The sequence below is a fragment of the Nilaparvata lugens genome, chromosome X (genome assembly GCF_014356525.2).
Source record: "Nilaparvata lugens isolate BPH chromosome X, ASM1435652v1, whole genome shotgun sequence".
Classification (NCBI taxonomy): Eukaryota; Metazoa; Arthropoda; class Insecta; order Hemiptera; family Delphacidae; genus Nilaparvata; species Nilaparvata lugens.
Window position 1 is genome coordinate 5968234 of NC_052518.1, and position 20229 is coordinate 5988462.

Sequence of the window (20229 nt, forward strand, 5' to 3'; positions counted from 1 at the left end):
GTGATGCGAATGGCGCAATCGCATCACAGCGGAGACACAATAGTTAGGCGATCGCTCTAGGAAGGGGTGGAACCCGGGATTAAGAATTAGATGGTATACTTGTGAGAGGGGGGACGGCGGTTGCCGTTCTCGCCCAGGGCGGCGAAGTCCCTAGGGCCGTGCCTGGGTGAGAGTGTTTGAACGGCACATTATGAGAGACTACCAGCGTCATAAAGCTTCACGGAAAAGAACTACGTGGACTATCGGCTTGAGATAACAGTAAAAGTTGCGACATAAACGCCCTACACTATGGGATATCTACTTACGCTATTGTTTCTCTATGGTACTGGCTATCTCTTCAGCTCGGCGAGCCTCCCTTGGCAGCCGAGTGAGATAAGACAAGGGTGCGCGGCTTAGCTGAGCCGCTCGTTGGACAACGAGATCTTGTACAAAGATAACCGAGTGTCAAAAACTAGCTCTAAAAGCAGTTTCCCTCATTAGTCACAAAATACATCGTGTCAACTTTAAAGAACTAGCATAGATATTCATGATATGATTGATTGTCTTTTCTTGTTAAGGTAGGCGCAAACAGATCGTCATCGGACGATTAGATTTGATGCATTGTTTTCAATTTGAGTGCGCATATCTATCCGCATCGTATAGGTATGCACACACCAATTGAAAACAATGCATCAAATCTATTCTTCCGATCCGTCCGATGCTTGCCGTCCGTCCGATGACGATCTGTGTGCGCCTACCTTTAAGCAGCATTCAATGAATACTAGTTTTTTCAAGAAGAGATTATATAAAGATGAAACTTATCTGAAAACTGATTAATTAGTGTAGGTTTGGTAAATAATTTATTCTTCAAATTTAAAGTGACTACTGGCGACACGATGACATAAGTTTCGTAAGGGGGAAGGGAGTAGAAGACCCCTGGTCACCCCTGTCTAAAAGCATTTTGTAAATTGTTAGTTCTGCGAACTGTAATAGAAATAGATAGATAGATTGCCTTTATTCATTTATCTCACTTTAAAATATTACAAGTGTTGTGGGCGATCCCCCTCTTCCACTTGACCCAAAAATAGTATCACTGACAAAGGAGTTGAAAGATCAACGTCCTCTATTCATTCATACAGTACCTAATATACGTTAATGGTGTGTTACCTGCGATGCTGCGAATTGGGACGAATTATTCACAACTCGGTGGATCCCAAGCGTTTCAGTTTTGAGTAGGAATCATAAACCCGTTTAGATTGTTTGCTCAATATCGGCCAAAATAGAATTCGGCTAAACGGCCACATAATTTTTGGCATTGGGTCGAACCTGAGTGACTACTTGACTATAAGCAACTATGCATACACGTGAAAGCTCTTTGATATTGCTTGTGTGTTGTGAATCTGTCATATAATGTGATGATACGCACTCAGCATTAAAATGACTCTAGACTTTTCAAGTTGTCAAGCAACTTGATTATAGCAACTATTCGTTAGCTCCAGGTACCTATACAGATAATATTATACAGCTGACTCGAATCCTAGCATTTAAAAATGTCTTAAAATGATTCTGCTAGGATTCAAGTCAGCTGTATAATCTTATCAGTATATAGGTACCTAGATCTAGGATGCAGAGCTAGAACTATCTAGTTGCTAGCCACTACATTCTAATTTTTATTCAATTGACCCATTCTATGTGCTAAAAGTATTGTCAATTATAACCTACCTATACTGAGGTTCACGTTATAATGGCCGAGTTTGATTAGCAATGGTATTGCTATCCTTGTCTATCATTCAAAAAAGCGGAAGCGGATCTCGCTTTGCTCCGTTGCCAGATCGTCTTTTAACGATAAAGTTATTATAATTAATTAATAGTTATTATTAATTAACAAAATATTTCATCTCAATTATGAAAATTCATTCGAAAAATATAATTTCTTGTTTAGTAAAATATAATTGATTTTTTAAACGAGAATGAACAGTTAATATTACATCATTAAGCCTGTATCAGCTACCGTCCATAGACGGCATTGACAAGACAGAGGATCGGCAACGTTTTTCTCCTATCTTCCTCCACTGCCATTATAACGTTGACCTGACTATAGGCACTACATTCTAATTCTTATTCAATTGACCCATTCTATGTGCTTGAAAGTATTGTCATTTATAACCCAGTCAATGTAGATAGTAGATGGAGACGATACGAGACGAAATAACTTTTTTTTGCTAAGGGTCATGCCCACATGAGCTCTAAGCTTGTGCGTGGGTAATGAGGCGGATGATAATGAGAGATGCCCACCTACAGTTTTAGGTGGGTTCCGAATATTGGAGTAATGTAATGCGTTATTAAACTGTAAACACTGGAATCGTCACTCACAAGGGTCTTTGAGAAACAAAATGGCGTTTTCTAAAGCTGAACCTCTTGATGACTGACAATGACAAAATTTATATCCTAGAGACTTAACACACCGCTAGACCCTAACCGGTGAATGATATAATGGGCAAAGAACCGGTTCCTGGAAAGAACCCATCTTTGCCGAAGTAACAGAAACACTCAATTTAAGGATGTGGACTTTGGTGGAATTCACCGACACTATCCTTTATCGCAGTTCTTACTATAATAGTTACTAAAGTTAAGAAGTTACTAAATAACTTCTAAAAGAACTTACTAAATATAAGAAGTTACTAAAGTCAAATGAAAATTTTGTTCCAATAAAACGTGTACTCTACCCATTGACATAGAAGAACATTCTGTGTTTCGAGAGAAACAATAATTCCTCTGTTTTTCCTCAGCAGAACAGAAATTATCCTCTGTTTCTTCTCCGCAGAACAGAAATTAGTTAATGGAAAGCAGATACCCCATGCAGTTACAGCTAAAAAGTGAATGTTTCGGCTAACTTACTTGTTCATCTCTGTGATGGACATCGGACTCTGCCATCTGATCGGGAGTCGGCTTCTCCAGGTGATATTTCTCCATGAAGGATGTCCATTGTCCATGTCCATGTCGGCTTTCGGCTCTCCAATAGAATTTCCTTGGGACAAGGCAGTCCTCTTTCGCGATTCTCGCTGGCGCTTGATTTCATCTGTTCAGAACAAATAATAATAGAATCTATGAGAAAAATAATATTGAACTATCAGGTATCCCGTGCTCCGCAAGGGTCTAGTTACCAACTTGACAAACTGAAACCTTGACCTACTGGAATCTTGAGAAATTTGAAAAAGGCCTATTATCATCCTCGATAAATCAAGAATCTATTTGCAAAATTTCAAGTTAATCAGTTGAGTAGCTCAGACGTGATGATGCGTCATTCGTGAATTTCCTATCCCTTACATGCATAAGCCAATTCTTTACTTTTTTATATTATGGATGAATGAAAATATTTTCCCCTCAAATCACATAACATATAAGAAGAAATAAGTAATATCTTGGAAATTTTACTGATGTTGTTTCCAGTAGTGTGATCAGAAAAACAAATATTATTAAGAAGGTAAATACATTATCAAATCAAATAATCTATATAATATAATAAAGGAAAGAATTGGCTTATAAACGTAAGGGATAGGAAATTCAAGAATGACGCATCATCACGTCTCAACTACTCAACTGATTACCTTGAAATTTTGCATATACAGTAGATTCTTAATTTACCGAGGATGGTTGAAGGCCTGTTTCAAATTCTTTAAGATTTCAGTAGATCAAGTTTTCAGTTTGTTAAGTTTTTAATATTTGAACCTTGCGAAGCACAGGTTACCTGCTGGTAAATAATAAAGAGAAATATAAACTATGAAGTAGAAATTGAAAGATGCGAGTCTCCGAGTCTAGTCTAGGATTGTAAAATTGGAATTACTGTAAAAATTAACTAGTAGTTCTGTGAACAGTAGACCTCACGCAGTATTCTCATCCACAAGTACCTGATTGAAACTATAGACCTTATGGAAATACAGCAATAGACCGGCTTCTCCACACATCTGTGTAATCACTTGTCAGCTGATTTATGATGAATAATTCTATAGTCTGATTTTTATCTAATATTGGCGTATGAAGGAGGCTCCTTTTTCCTTTTATATTATCCTTGAAATGCAAAATTTCCAAAAACCTTGTATAGACGTCGACGCGCAATTAAAAAAGGAACATACCTGTCAAATTTCATGAAAATCTATTACCGCGTTTCCCCGTAAATGCGCAACATATGAACATTTAAACATTTAGAGAAATGCCAAACCGTCGACTTGAATCTTAGACCTTACTTCGCTCGGTCAATAAAACATTACAAGAACGATGCTACTGCCTGTAGCGCATTAGAAAAAAAACAGTACACAAAAATTTAAACAACCTAGAAAAACCAAATCTATTATTTTCCAATCAATAAAGAAATGAAGGTTTCAAAATAGAAAGAATTGACGCCTTGAGAGATACTTCACTCTTATCTCTACATAAATTACAAATAATGTCAGTCATTTCCGAAAGGCATCACCTCTAACAGCATCGCATTTAAAAGGTTACATTGGATTCATGAGCTAAAATTAGATTTCATACAATTATCCTAATCACAATTAACCTCAGTTTGCATCGTTTTACATGGTATGTCATAATATGATAACCACAGTAGAAATATATCATGTTGAAACGTTTTTTTCAAGAATTTATGACCATTAAGGCATATAGTTATCAAATAAATGTTCTATGTTGTAATGAAGGTGATGTAGATGTAGATATCCATATTGAATCTAAACGACTATAATATATTGTCAAAACCACTAATTCATTAAAACAATTCACGGCCATTACATTTCAATGTAGAATGCTTCTCCAACTGCTTCATATTTTATTAGTCTATACATAAATATAATGAGAATATCATCAGCTGATGAATAGCATATATGGTCTGTACACAGCTTGAGAGCAAGTTCAGTTCCATCGAATGAACCTATTGGGAATGATAAATTACAAATACTAATCACAGATTTAGATCAAATAGTCGAAAATACAATCATTGAACATCAAGAGACAAGTTGAAGCTCGCTACCAGCTATAAGTGCCTTCCAGGTAACAGAACAATACACTCATGAGGATAATGAAGCGGTATCAGAGAAGAACGAGTTTGGAAGAGGAGAGCTGAAAGATGGGCCTTCAATGAACAATACTCAAAGGACTGGTAGCATGACCAGGGCTGTTTTCAGAACCCGAGTAGCAACCTGACAATTCGAAATTTCATTGTAAGATCAGAATTTTGGAAAGTGGAAAAACCCAGACCTCCATCCTGTCAATAAGCTAATAATAGAAGCATATTGTATTCCATTTGTAAGGGCCCAGATCCAAAATAACGGACTTTGCAAACACAATAGGACATAAATGAATCTTTGATACTTCCATACTTCAGAAGGTGAGATATTCTTCAGAGATATTTGAGTTTCATCTATCTTGAGTTTCAACAGAATTATCCTTACATCAGTGAATCAGACATTATTATGTATACTCTGTCAACCTATAGTGAAATCCACGTTTATAAAAGCAGTATTTGATTGACATTGTGTTGCTATCCTTTTCTATCATTCGACAAATGAATCGAAGGATAAGACACTCGATTGGAATTCAATATTATACTTCAAAATCATGAATTGAATTTCATGTATGCTATGAAAAAAAACACATTTCAGTTTCACTATGAGTTTCAACGAAAACCTGTGATCTCGGAGTGATGGTTAGAAAACAAGTGTGAAACGAAGTATTGGGTTCATCCCTAGATCTAAAGGTGCTCACAGACTTATGCGCCACGAACACACACAAATAAATTTAATAATGAATAAATAAATAAATGTTTATTACCCAAAAAAAACTAAAACTACAACATCAATTACACGAAATATTAGATAAATTACAATTACATACAATAGTTACAAAAATTCTTATAATGAATTGTGTCCTCTACTTGTTTAGTGTTTTCTGGGTGGAAATTGACCTACTCCACTATCAATGGCGTACCATGTTCTAGAGTAGGTTTTAATTTACTTACATACTTCACTGTTCATCAGCTTTTCTTATTATATATGTATCTTACTGTACAAATACAGATATAATAAGCTGATTAATCAGCTGATGAAAAGGAAAATGCGTGTACGCAAATGCAAATGGTCTGTTCTCACCTAAAGATCGCCAATAAAACTGGTTGCATATAATTCAGAATCTCAATGTAATGGTGAACTTGACTAGTGTAAATAAGTCAGAATTGAAATTCAAGGCTGACAGCTAAAATCATTTATTCATTTATTCATCTGCAAATACAATTTAGGTAAAAACAACAGGCATTTGCCCAAAACTGCTTCAAACCTTAATTTGGAATACACAGTCTAAAGGTTATGTTATCATCACGTGATCGCGCATAAAATACTGACAATCCTTGTGATAGCTCCCAAAACACAATCAGCTGGATGATAAGTTACTACAAATTGTCTTCTCATGCACTTTCAATGTTACCCTAATAAAACCTCAGAAAGGACGGAGAAGCGAGTCAATTCCGTTGGCCAACAAACTTGATTTGTTTAAAGATGCAAAGAATATGTGTTGAAAATTTGAAGTTGATCGATGAAAGCAATCGAAAGTAATCGTCGAACAAACAAACCCACCAACGGACAACGACTCGAGGCTCAAGTCAACAATAATAACTCAATACGTTCGTTCAATAAATTTTAGGATTTATATAGAATCTCGATCAAAGAAGGTTCGAATACTGGATTCCTACATATCAGTGTCAGTAAAAATGGTTGGTACAGTGAGAATATTATTCAATTGTTTTATTTTGATTGTTTCTATGGATTGATTCATACTCGCTCGGCCGTGCTGAGTGAAAATATATTTCGAAATAAATATTTGGAAGTCATAATTTTCAGACGTATATACGTTCATATTGATAGTGAGTGAATATAATTCATGGCCGGCCGGGTACTGGGTTGGTCTTGTCTCTAGACCAAACTCTACTAGCACTGCCTGGTTCGTGGGTTCGAATCCCGGCGATCATCTCATCAATTCAACAACGCACTTCCCATTACCCATGCAGAAGCAAAAACGATCATGTGGGCATCATCTTCAAAAAAAGAAATCAAGAACTGCGTGATCCCCAAATGTTATCTAGATAAAAGTTAGACGTTCAGTCGAGCTTCAATCTTCAATGAAATCCAATTTTTGAGTTTCGATGAACCTCGGTCAGGACTGCTCGGTTTATCTTAAGGTGCGTACAGATATACGCGCCGCGAACATGAGCAATTCACTTTTGATCAGCTGATGCCAAGCTTTTTATATCTGTATCTTACCGTTTCTGTAAAAATACAGATATAGTCAGCTGATTAAAAGTGAATTGCTCATGTTCACGGCGCATATATCTGTGCGCACCTTTATACATCAGCTCAGATACTATTGCTGGTTAGATGTTGTGATATACATCCATGATGAAAACACTGGGAAATTGTCATTATATATCAGATTCAATCAAACCGAATTTGAGGTATCATGAACCACGTTTCTGAGGTGTGCATCGCGGGTCCAGTGTAGATAAATCCAGTTTTGAAGTAACTTCAATAAAGTTACTTCTAACTTACTTTGTCCTTTGGAACTTTACAGGTTCCGATTGTTAACTTAGTTTGAAAACAGTCAGCTGAGAGTGCACATAGATGTAAACAAATTGAAAGTTCATGCAAGCTGGAATGAGAACGAATAGCCTTGATAACAAAGCTCACAACTTCAATTTATCAAGCAAGAAAATATTGTGAAATCATTTCTCTAATGTGGCACTTTTTCATGTACTACAAAAATATTACAATATTGATATAACATAGAGAAAAGAAAAAGTTTTGGTTTATCTCTTCTGTGCTAGTAGTGAGAAGGAGAAAGAGTTCTGGCACCTGATCTACCTTCCATGTAATGGTACTACCTTGCATACTATCCATTGTGACTCACTGAAATTTTTGATTGACTTCATTTGATACTAAATGCAACCGTATCAACTATTGAACTCTCAATCACCAACGATTCTATTTAATTCATAATCATTTATATGGTGTTCATCTGTTCATCTAATCGACCCCTCTGCCTACTTGTCAATATAATGAACAACTTGGATGACTAATTACCACTTGGTGACTATGTGTTATCTAAATTTGGGAGAGGAATAGCAGTAGGTTACCTTATTTTTCCCCTCCCTATCATTTTGATAATGTACTTATTGTATAAATGAATGAAGAATTGAATTTATTTTGCATTTCATGTCATGTGAGAAGCATGTCAGGTAAATTGTTTCTAACGTCTCGTCAGTTATTTAATGTATTATCACTTGACCACTTTGATGTTGCCGCCCCTTTCAACTGGTGAACACCCAATTTCCAACAAAACATTGCAAGCAAACTTTTGTTTGCAAGGTGAATGTTAAAAAGACAAAGATTTCACAAGAAATGAGGGTCAGTAAGAAGTTGAAAAGGGATGAATTTATTAGGTTTTTGTTGCAGAAGTGACAGTTTGGAGTTGTATGCCACTCTCGCCCTATTCAAATAGACAATATCTTCTACTTTCTTTTCAGAAATTCTTTTACTAAACTGGCTCTATTATCACCAAACTTTACTTTCCCACACTCACTCAAGACTCAGATGCCAATCATCTACACATATTCAAAAGCTCTGAGTAATATTGATTCATTTCAAAAATTGAAGTTGAGTAAGAAAATTGAAAGTCGTAATCGAATTTGAAAGATTGAGGACCTATATTAACTTTAAGATATTACCTCTAATTATATATGGAAGAGTTAGTAAGAAACGCATGAACGTGTGTAAGAACATACCAGAATGTGACATCAAACAAGAGAACAACAGACAAATAATAATATGTGATCAACGGAGATGCCCAATTTGAAATTAATATACTTTGAAAATGGATAACATCAATTCAACCAATGAAAAGGGAGTAGGTAGCAAGGGAGTATACTGCTCATTGTAAAATTAAAAAAAATCACGTTGAAAATAATTGGAAACTCTTGGTTGTCTTTAGCGACTAGCCTCTAGCATTCTATCGAATGCATTTATGAAACAAGTTGTTTCAAGAAAATCTTTCAACTCAGATGCTGGCAGGTGAAGAGGAAATAAACTTTCGGTCCTCAAGGGGATAGTGCTTCTACACCCTACTGCGCATGTGAGATGTGACTCACCCGAGAAACAAAAGATTTTGCAGGTGTTCAAAGCAACCTGCTCTTATCTTATGTGAAGGGTCTACTAATGCTTGTTCCACCACTGTATCACATCACAACACTTTTCAATCGAGTAGCCAGAAAGCAAGACTGCACTGTGATTCTACTCAAAATTATTGATATGACTTTGAATTCTTTATACTGTAAATTATCTTTATTAAATGACGTGGAGAAGTCTGGACAGTAATATTCACTCTACCACTCAACTTTACAGCATAGAGTAAAGGAAACTATGTAGTTTTTCTGTCATCTCTTGCTTATAGTATTGCATGAATGATTTTATCTTCAATATTGTTTTCCATCACAAACTGCTTATTATTGAATCACTTTTTTGCTATTAAAAAGAACGTCTAGCAGTCAGAATTTTTCAATAACTGAATTTATTCACTTACTGTGACAAGATCTTTCGGCAGGTTCGCTATCTTCCTGTTGATTTTATCTTTTCTTCTCAATAGCAATAATATCTATTTGCACTTCCTTCTTTTTAGATTCCTATCGGTTCACAAAGTTTTGTTTCAATAGATCTAATTTGAAACTTTAACAAAACGAAGAATTTCTGCGGGGAAGATTATAAATTAGCCTAACTTATGTAATCATACTTATAATTAATCAAGTTGGTTGTAGCCCAACTTGAAAATTGGAATAATTATTGTATACAGTTTCATAGACACACATTTTGTGCAGCTTTACGACACAATAAGATATCACAATATGTTTCTCCTCTATCACTTTCACTGTTGGAGGGTTGGGGAGTGTTGAAAGAAACCCTGTTTCCGCGGTGCTAGTCAATGAAAACATCACCTCAATGCTTTTCCGCTTGGTAGTTGACTCAAGTCCCTTGTCACAGCAGTCCCAGTAGAGACCACAACACACCAATAGTTGAATTCTCTTCAAGCTGTCAACATGTATTGAATGGAAAGCGTTGGTGTTATTCGTAAGAAATGCTGAAAGTTAAAAGCGAATCTCACTGAAAATAATCTACTGCGAGGCCGTTACAAGCTGTTTGGCCATTGTTGTAGTCGCCTAGTGTGGTTGACTGTGAAATTGGCTTCAATTTAAACATGTTACCGACTTTCGACTATCAAAACTCTTTTCGGCAACAGACTGACAAAAATTGAAATTTTCTATGCTATGTGATATTGAAGATAGTAGTTAATTCTTACTATTTGAATATCTACCATCAAATCGATAATAAAACATTGAAGTGACGAGACAAACTTTACGATCTCATTTAGTGAGTAATCACTTTGAACAGTCAGCATTCCTCATCAATTCAATTCATCCTCAAATCATCATGAACATCAAAATAAGTATCATTAAAATCTGGGAAGTATATAGAAAGTATCTGGTGCGGTAACTTTTGTCAAAACCATAAAAAAGTTTTACGATTGTTTCATTCTAAGCTTTTGTCTAGTTTTAGTCGCAATATAAACATGTAACCTCAATCTATGCAACCAACCTAAAAATGTAACTTCAATATAAACAGGTGAAGTGAACGAACATGTAAAAAAAATTTTGGAATACACTGTTCCCCAAAAAAAATCTGGTAAAACGCTGCAACCTGTGGAAATACCAGTGGAAATCTTGAGTAAAACTAGTACAGTTTAAGCGCTTCTCTGAGGGTTATGCATATAAAGCCGCGTCCACACTACAGAACGAGCAGCGAACGAACCGTCCGCGGATTGTTCGTTCGCTGCTCGTCCGTAGTGTGGACGACAATCCGCGGACTGTTCGTTCACTGCTCGTCCGTAGTGTGGACGCTGTCGCGAACCACTAACGAACCGCTCGTTCGGGGCTCGCGCCGATCCACCGATGTGTCGGTCTCCAGGTCGAACACAAAGGGATTCGCAGTCGTAGTGTGGACGGTGAAAAGCAAGATTAGCACGAGCAGCGAACGATTGTGTTGTCTTCTTGCTTCTTGGCTATCTGAGGCCCGACTTTAATTAATAGATATTCAAAATCACTTGGTGACAGTCTAGTGAAGTTTTTGTACTGCCTACTCACACACTGCGATTTCAAGTGTGGACGCGGCTTTAGGCCTGTCGCAAACTGTGACGCGACGCGACATCACACGAAATTCTGCTAGATAAGTTAATATCATTATGATCATATATATAATCACCTTTTCAATACAAGATAGCAGTTTGAATTTTAATGAAGAATAGATATTATTAGCTTCTATAGTGAGGTCCACGTTATAATGACAGTATTTGATCAACTTTGGTTTTGCTATCCTTGTCTATCATTCGACAAAGCCGGTGGTACTATCTTTTTCTAGGTCCATAACGATGCCAATTATGTTTTTGACAGTGTAGAAATATAATTAATTAATGCAGAGAATCGGAATCGCCATTCTTCTATCTTTATCCACTGCCATTATAACGTGGACCTCACTATACTCACATTGTGGAGCGCTTTTGTACGCCATGCCCAACTCAACACTGCAGTCCACAATGTCATCAGTAGATATTTCTCAGGCTGATATTGAAAAAGTGATCATCAACAAGCAGATCGTATTGGAAAGCAGAATTGAAGCATATTATAATGTTGACACTTGCTAGCTTTGTCTTAATGTGAACATTTATGATCAAATACTATTAACTCATCTAGCAGACTTGACACGTCATGTCGTGTCACGTCACCTGCGTCTCGATATGCGGCTAGCCTAAAAGCTGCAAGCTTGTGCTGAGAGAGAGAGAGTGATTGATTGATTGAGTACTTTATTTATGTAGATTACAATATATACTGGCTTATACACTTATATACAATAGCTTACAATACAGCAAAATTATAGATGAATTTACATAATATAGACTAAGAAAATAATTATTGAACTTTATATGATATGAAAAAGTAATTTGTAATATAATAACTATAGATAATTATATTGTTATGCATCTACATAAATTGGCGGAGCTTTGGACATATCAATGTCCATTCTTCGGAAAGAATATTAAAAATATCCTCCCCACTAACTCTCTACCAAAACGTTAATTTCGTTATTTAAACTAAGGATTTATTTATTAATGGAAATATTGTAAAAGTTTTAATTAATTCTCGATTGAGAGAGTGATAGAGTGAGAGAGTGGTTCTAAATCAGCAGCGGAAAGTGATTTTAAAGCCCTTGACTTTCTGTTGGTCCACTGTCTTAGTCGAGTTAGATAAACTTCTTGTTGTCAATGTTTTCACAATAGGTCTATTATAAATATTCCATCAAAATACTCGAAACTATGCTATATTATTCAATTCAACATTCAACTCCTGTATTGGAATTCAACATTCCAATCCCTGCTTTCTATCACACACATTTCCATCACTAACTCTGGCCTTCAGTTTCGAGCATGGCGAATTTCATTGCATTTGACATGGGTTTGAAAGCTATCTCTGGTGCTGAAATAAGAATACATCATTGTTTGGTGACAGACACACATGTTGTAAGACCAAGCTACGATACCCTTGCCACATCTCGACTCCTTCCAACAAAGGTGCAAATTCAATAGGAAGGTCCATGCTTCCTGTCCCAGAAAGGTCAATGGAACTGTTCTCCACGTATAGTCTTTGTTGCCAAAATTTTCTTAAGACTTTCTTAAGGGTGATGATGCCGACACATTATATGCATCCTCTAGACAAGCTCTAGCAACAAAGAACAACTTTCCTGGGTTTTTTGGGTCATTAGTGCAATATTGCTAGAGGGCTAAACTGGTACAGCCGACTTCAAGAGACAAGCTTTCCTCTTTCTCCTACCTCTGCACACTCTCTCACACTCCTTCTCTCTTTCCTCGACTCTTTCTCCTTTCTCTCTCTTTTCCTTTCCCATTCAACTCTTATTACCTGAACAAGATCTTTGCATTGAAATATACATCGTGGTATATCGATGGATCTTTGAGACAATGTATGACAGGGTTCAATGTTCACGTTTAAAAATTAGAAGACTGTAGTAAGAATTTCACACTACTGGTGATCGCAGTCAATTTCCCGAATAGAGAAATTAATCAATGCATAGCATCTCCTACGTTTCATAAAGCCCACTGACTCAAGCGATAATTTCAGTACGGTATAAATTTATCCTATTACCATTTAAACTCTCAAATTTAAATTACAATTAGAATAACTATTATGATATAGATCCTATTTAATGGAAATAATGAAGTTACTCATAGTCTCATAATTGAGGTGTTGATAGTATGATTGTAAGAAGTGAGAGTATAATATAGGAATATTCATTCATAAGATTTATTTCATTTTTAATCTGTCCGATTGTAATTGTGTGTGTTACACACAAAACAGGGGTGTAAATGATAAATCATCTTATATTTTCCAAACATCATGATTTCATGGGAAGAGAATAGTAAGCTCTTGAACATATTTTTCAATCATCATGATTTCCATGACAAAAAATTAAGTAAGCTCTTGAGGGTATTCTTCAATCATCATGATTTTGATGGATAGGAAATAAGTAAGCTTGTTTGTATGGTGAATGCTTGTTCCACCTGATTATTCAGATTTGAAAGATTGTGTAACTCTTTTAGACTTTTGAGGACCACAATTTCAAAATAACTCATGCACTTTGACATCCTGCGTACGGTAGTAAGTAATTTTAGTCGCTGAATTCGAAAGGCTTTCAGCATTTTTCTATCATTACTTCCAATCAAAGGATTGGAAGAATATTTTGAACTATTTCCTTTCTCTGGAAAAGGAACCAGAAATGCAATAAGTATGAAAATTCAATGGAATAGAGTATGAGCTCACCACTGTCTAGTAGTGGAGGTTTTAGTTTGAAGTTATTTACATGTAAAGTTAAGAGTTGAGATGTATTGTTCATTGGTAGGACAGTGGTGCATTAAAATAATGCGGCCGTATGGTGTTTGCTGTCCAGCGTGAATCTAATCATTTCTGTTACTGAGTGTTCACAAGTAGTGTGTTAGTTTTGTGTCTTTTGCAGTCAGCATCACTCCCTTCAGTGAAAGGTTTTTTAAAGAAGGAGTGAGATAGCCCTAGATTGAAAGGAGGTGTGAGTGAGATGGGATGAGATCGGTTTGGGAAAACACTGCAATAAATTAACAGAGTGGCTGACAACGAAGGGTCCCCTTTCGAGGTGTTTTGAAGAAACAGCATCTCTCTTCTCCTCTTTCCTTATTCATTTTCAACTACACTTACTAGAAACACGGAGAAAAATACAGAATCGCCAAACTCGTGAAGCTTTCAGCTACGATTTGTTCCACAGATTCTACCTAATATTATAACGGTCCTGATTCTACTCAAGGTTATACCGTTCGGCTGTAGACAAAGATGATTTTGCACACTATTAGAGCATAATTATTGTTCGCAATTAGATACAAAATAGTACAATGGGCTCCGACATTTAAATAATAATAATAATAATAATAATAATGTTTTATTTTCAACAGCACAATATACAAGAATACAAATTCATAACATCCCAAGCTTGGCTTTCGCCGTCAGCTCGAGTTGAGATTTTTCATTTTATCTATGATAAGAATTACAGAAAACTTCATTTAAAAGTGAACATTTAAGAGAAATTCAATATATACAAATAAATCAAACATAACAGAGAGATAAAACACTATAAAAGCAACAACAATTCACAGAAAATTTCAATGGGCTATTCCACAATATCAACAAATGCAGAGACGTTCTATTGAACAGAATGCTAGTCGGAAAGTGTCTTCATTTGGTTTCAATTGACATTATACATATATGCTTACCCTACTTCAATAGCTGAGATTCTCCAATAAGAACCACCGATAATGCCAAGCCACTCTACAAAATTGAACCAGCCCCCACCAATTTCCTCCGTTCAGAACTTCTAGGTACTCATTTTCCGAGAGAGTTGATTTACCCAACCACCTTCGTCACCACTCACCCAACACCAAACACCGCGCCACAAAATGAAACGTGTCCTCTCTTTCACCCGCATTACACATCGAACACATTCTAATTCTTCCCACCAACCACGGTCTGTCATTCAAATTTAACATTTCTCCTCTCACTTTCATTATCCACCTGATGTCTGGCAAACCAAATTCCTCCTTTAAATAGCCATCACTCCCCAAATTCACACTCGTGAGACTCTTATATATGGTATGATGACTGGCTGCGTTTGCTGAGATCTTAAAATCCTCAATGTTTCTCAATTTCCTTAAATTCCAAATTTTATTAAGTTCACTTTTACAATTACTCAGATTGTCCAAACTCGAATCAACATTGGCACCCAGCTCTTGCGACATATCTAACCAGCTCTTATACCAGAACACTCTCTTTTTTACTTTCCTTGCCCTACTACCATAGGTAAGGAAAGTATTGCTTTCCAAAAAAAATTAAGGTACCCCAATTTCAAGTTTTCTATACGTTTCAAGGTCCCCTGAGTCCAAAAACATGATTTTTGGGTGTTGGTCTGTGTGTGTGTGTGTGTGTATGTGTGTATGTGTGTATGTGTGTATGTCTGTGAACACGATAACTCCATTCCTAATTGACCGATTGACTTGAAATTTTAAACTTAAGGTCCTTATACCATGAGGACCCGACAATAAGAAATTCAATAAAATTCAATTCAAGATGGCGGAAAAAATGGCGGATAATTACTAAAAAACCATGTTTTTCACGATTTTCTCAAAAACGGCTCTAACGATTCTCTTTAAATTCATACCATGGATAGCTATTTATAAGCCCTATCAACTGACATGAGTCTCATTTCTGGGAAAATTGCAGGAGCTGCGTAATATTCTCGAGAAAAATGGTGGATAATTGCTAAAAAACCATGTTTTTCACGATTTTCTCGAAAACGGCTCTAACGATTTTCTTCAAATTTATACCATGGATAGCTATTTATAAGCCCTATCAACTGACATGAGTCTTATTTCTAGGAAAATTGCAGGAGCTGCGTAATATTCTCCAGAAAAATGGCGGATAATTACTGAAAAACCATGTTTTTCACGATTTTCTCAAAAATTACTCGACTGATTTATTTCAAATTCATACTCCGTATAGTTATTTATCAGCCCCATCAACTGGCATGAGTCTCCTCTCTGGGAAACTAATGGGGGGTTCACCCCATCCTTGAGAAATGTACTTTGTAACCTCCTTCTCGTGCATGAGGTAGGTAGGTAGAGCAGTCTATAAAAATAACACATAGTCGAGATATTTCATTTGTAGAACAGCTGTTTTGACGACTTTTAAAAAATCATCGGATTTCACAATTTACACAAAGGAAAAAGTACTCTGAAAACAATAATTATATACACACATATACAGTAGTCCGATCGTAGTTTCAAATAATTATGTTGCCGCCAATCGTCATTATGTTATTTCTCTAAATTATTATCGTTTAAGAATGAGGCTCCCAGTTCAATGAGCAAGGAAAGTTGTGTGAGTGTACCACACCAGATTTTTACAACTTGGGCTGCTAGTAGTTAAGGTTAGCGCCAATCCTGCATTTTCATTACCTTGCAAACATAATTGAAATTTAATCGGAGCGAGTATTCAAAAAGCGGCGGTTCTCCTGTTTCTAAGAATAGAATATAACTGGGTGTATTGTAAGGCAGGTTCAACAATCTTTTAATGAAAAAGCGCCACAATCTTTCCATCTGTTCAAACCTTCTATATCCCCACACCTGAGCAGCATACACCATGATTGCCCTTGCTACAGCTCTGTATAAAACCCACTTAGCCGACAATGGTACTTTCCTATTATTTATGAATTGCCCCCAGGCCAGCATTTAGCCCTGCTTTCGCCCTTCCCAATTTATCTCCAAGATGAGGAGACATGCTAAGGGTTGATGTCATAATTACTCCCAAGTACTTATATTCGTTAACTCTTTCTAACCGATTCCCGTCAAAAAACCATTACTCCTGTCTCCCATGCCTTCCGCCATTTTTAAATACCATTATTTTCCATTTATTCAAGTTCACTCTCAGATTCCATCGCTTGCAATAAATTTCTAGACTGAATATCATATCTTGTAGTTCTTTTTCTGTTTCAGCTAGTAACACAATATCATCAGCATACATAAGAAGATTTATTCGTAGATTTCCCACTCTTGCTCCTCCTCCCAAATCCCCCTCCAAATCATTTAAAAAAAGTGAGAATAAGAGAGGACTCATCTGACAGCCCTGTTTTAAGCCTACTCCTGTACTGAACTCCTCCGTCAGACCATCCTCACCCCATACTCGTGCAGTGGTTCCATTATTTCCGCAATATATATTTCTGAGCATCTTCAAAAACTTTGATGAAACCCCCATGCACGAGAGTTTGTGGAAAAGCGCTCGTCTGTCCACCGTATCGAACGCGGAAGAGAAGTCGACGTAAAAACAGAAGAGTTTACCTTGTTTTCATCTAATTTTCAACTTGGCTATTGATACTAAATTGAATATATTGTCAACTGTGGAATATCCCTTCCTGAAACCTGCCTGATATTCGTTTAGTATTTTGTTAACGTGAACCCACTTTTCTAATCTGCTCAATAAATTACCAGCGAAAAGTTTTGCTATTGCGTCTATGAAAGATATTCCTCTGTAGCTCTCAGTCTAATTTCCTTCCAATCTCCTTTTTTGTGTAGAGGGAAGACTATTGATTTTTGAAAAGAATTTGGGACGTTTGCCGTTTTATAAATATTATTGAATATTACCGTTATTCTTCTCATTAATTCGTCTGGGCCATTCTTATAAAACTCATAGGGGATGCCATCCTGACCTGCTGCTTTATTATTTTTTGCCTTTTGTAAGAGGGCTTTCAACTCATCCAATTGGAAGTCGCGATCAAGAATATCATTGAAAACCAACGGCTCTGCGTACAAGACTGGGTCAGCGCTCAACGGTGGATTCAATATCTTTTGAAAATGTTTCACCCAATTATCTGAGCTTATGCTAGTAGCCATTCGCCTAGACGGTTTCTTGAAAGATCTTATCGCCTTCCAAAATTTCTTTGTGTCATTAGCATTGTTCAACTCTCCGTAAATATCCGCATGATACGCTTCTCGTTTAGTCTGACATAGTTTCTTGTAAATCTTTCTCTCCTCAATATACATATCTTTCAATGCTGCTGTGTTACACTTCCTAAATAGATTCAACAGACTAAACATTCTAGCTCTCTTACAGTCGTTATCAAACCACCTCTGCTTAAAGTTAGCATGACCCTGACACTGTAGAAATGATAATATACATATCTTTCAATGCTGCTGTGTTACACTTCCTAAATAGATTCAACAGACTAAACATTCTAGCTCTCTTACAGTCGTTATCAAACCACCTCTGCTTAAAGTTAGCATGACCCTGACACTGTAGAAATGATGAGCTTGATGCCTTTTCTATGCAATCGCAAACTTCTTTTATCGCCATCCGATTGTCTTCATTATCGTCAGTTACTGATTCTCTCAATCTTTCTGTCACCCGATCTTTAGACAAACGCTCATCACTTCTTCCCCATATTAGCTTTCTCGGCAATGACCTACTGTTGTTATCTTTCTCATTTCTCAATTCTTCACTTCTGAGCTTCAAACGCAACGGCATAAATGATCTGAGTATGACTCTTCTAAAATACTAAAATCGTTCACAAAACTCAACAAATCTCCTGCCACCGCAACCAAATCATTCACCGCTACTCCCATGCTACCAATAAACGTAAATTCCCCTAGCCTATCACTTGGTGTTCTCCCATTGAGAATAATCAAATTATAATCTTCACATAGCTCTAAAAACCTACGTCCCTTATTATTTAGCACTTTATCTTTGGAAACTCTCTGCAATGAAATCCTGTCGTTATTTTCAAGTAAGCTTTCATCATTTACCACCTGCCCTGTTCCAATGCGTACGTTTATATCACCTATTTACAGCTGTGATAAGTTCTAAATAGTGTGTTTGTCTTTTCGGTCTCAAAATTCTATAGTATTTTGAAAGTTTGGAATTTTTTAATTATTTGTAATTGATTTAATTTAATTTTGAAGTATTTTCTAATTAAAAAATGATTTTTGTGTGTTTTGAATTGTAAATTGAGTGTTTAAGTGATGAATGTTAAGTGACACATAACCTAGCTACATTTGGACTGTTGTATAATTTAGAATTGGAACCGTTTTGGGCTTATAAGCCTGTGGTACTTTTCTGTACGTTGTGTAATTATGAATGATTAAATAAATAATATTCTAATATTCTATTAATACAAAATTAGAAACTGAGTTAGTGTACATATAATTAATCAAATTCAGAAACTCATTATTCCAGTTATTACAGTTCAAGTACAGAAGCAATAAGTTAATCTCTTCCTGTGAAGATATATTTATACTTGTAACTAAACGATCAGTTATTTTTCGAAAATCTATCTTTTTTTCGCGCTTAGACAATTTATTTATACCCATCAGCATCCCCCCGCTAACCCTACCAAATTGTGATTGCCTGACTGCGCCTTCAAACCTTATATCGAAATTATGGAGAAAATTATCATAAAAACTAATATCTCTTTCTTCAACAAAAGTCTCAGCCAAAAAAATCACATCAAACCTGCCTAAAAATTTCAAAAAATTCAATTCATTTACTTTTGATTTGAGTCCACAAATATTATAATACAAAATTTCTGTCACCTGTGGGTAAGTATCGTTTATGTTGCTAGTTGCTTGTTTAATCAGCTAGTATAGAATGTAATAGAGCTGCCTTGCTCATAGCTGAATAGCCTTAGCCTTATCAAGGCTTTATATGGCAAGCGTTATGGAAATTGTCCAAATCTCTAGTTCTGATAAAATTATTAAAACGGGATTAATTTCGATGCTTCCTCACATCATTCACTACATAATGCTCCTCACCTTTACATCTTAGTTTCAACTGTTCGAATGTTATTTGTGTAGAAGCTAGAATAGTTTGATATTCAGTGTTTGCATACATTTCTATTTACTTCAATAGACGTAAGCGTTCAACTATAATATGTTATTGATAAAACTTCTAGTACATAAAAAGACCTTTCCATTGATATATGATGATTTTTCGTCGTCATCCTCCCCATAAGTGATTCTACTGAGAACACT

At 36.1% G+C, this 20229-nt stretch overlaps 1 protein-coding gene across 1 annotated transcript in view; it reads right to left on the reverse strand.

Moving 5' to 3' along the window:
- Window positions 1-337: 337 nt before the first annotated feature.
- The window catches only part of LOC120354372 (protein bfr2-like), a 43597-nt gene continuing 23705 nt past the window's right edge, over window positions 338-20229 (reverse strand). Inside the window, exons 5-6 of the mRNA XM_039441425.1 lie at window positions 2878-3058; window positions 338-422 (exon numbers count right to left, since the gene is read on the reverse strand). Coding sequence (XP_039297359.1) covers window positions 338-422; window positions 2878-3058 — 266 coding nt within the window. The remainder of the gene's footprint in view (window positions 423-2877; window positions 3059-20229) is intronic.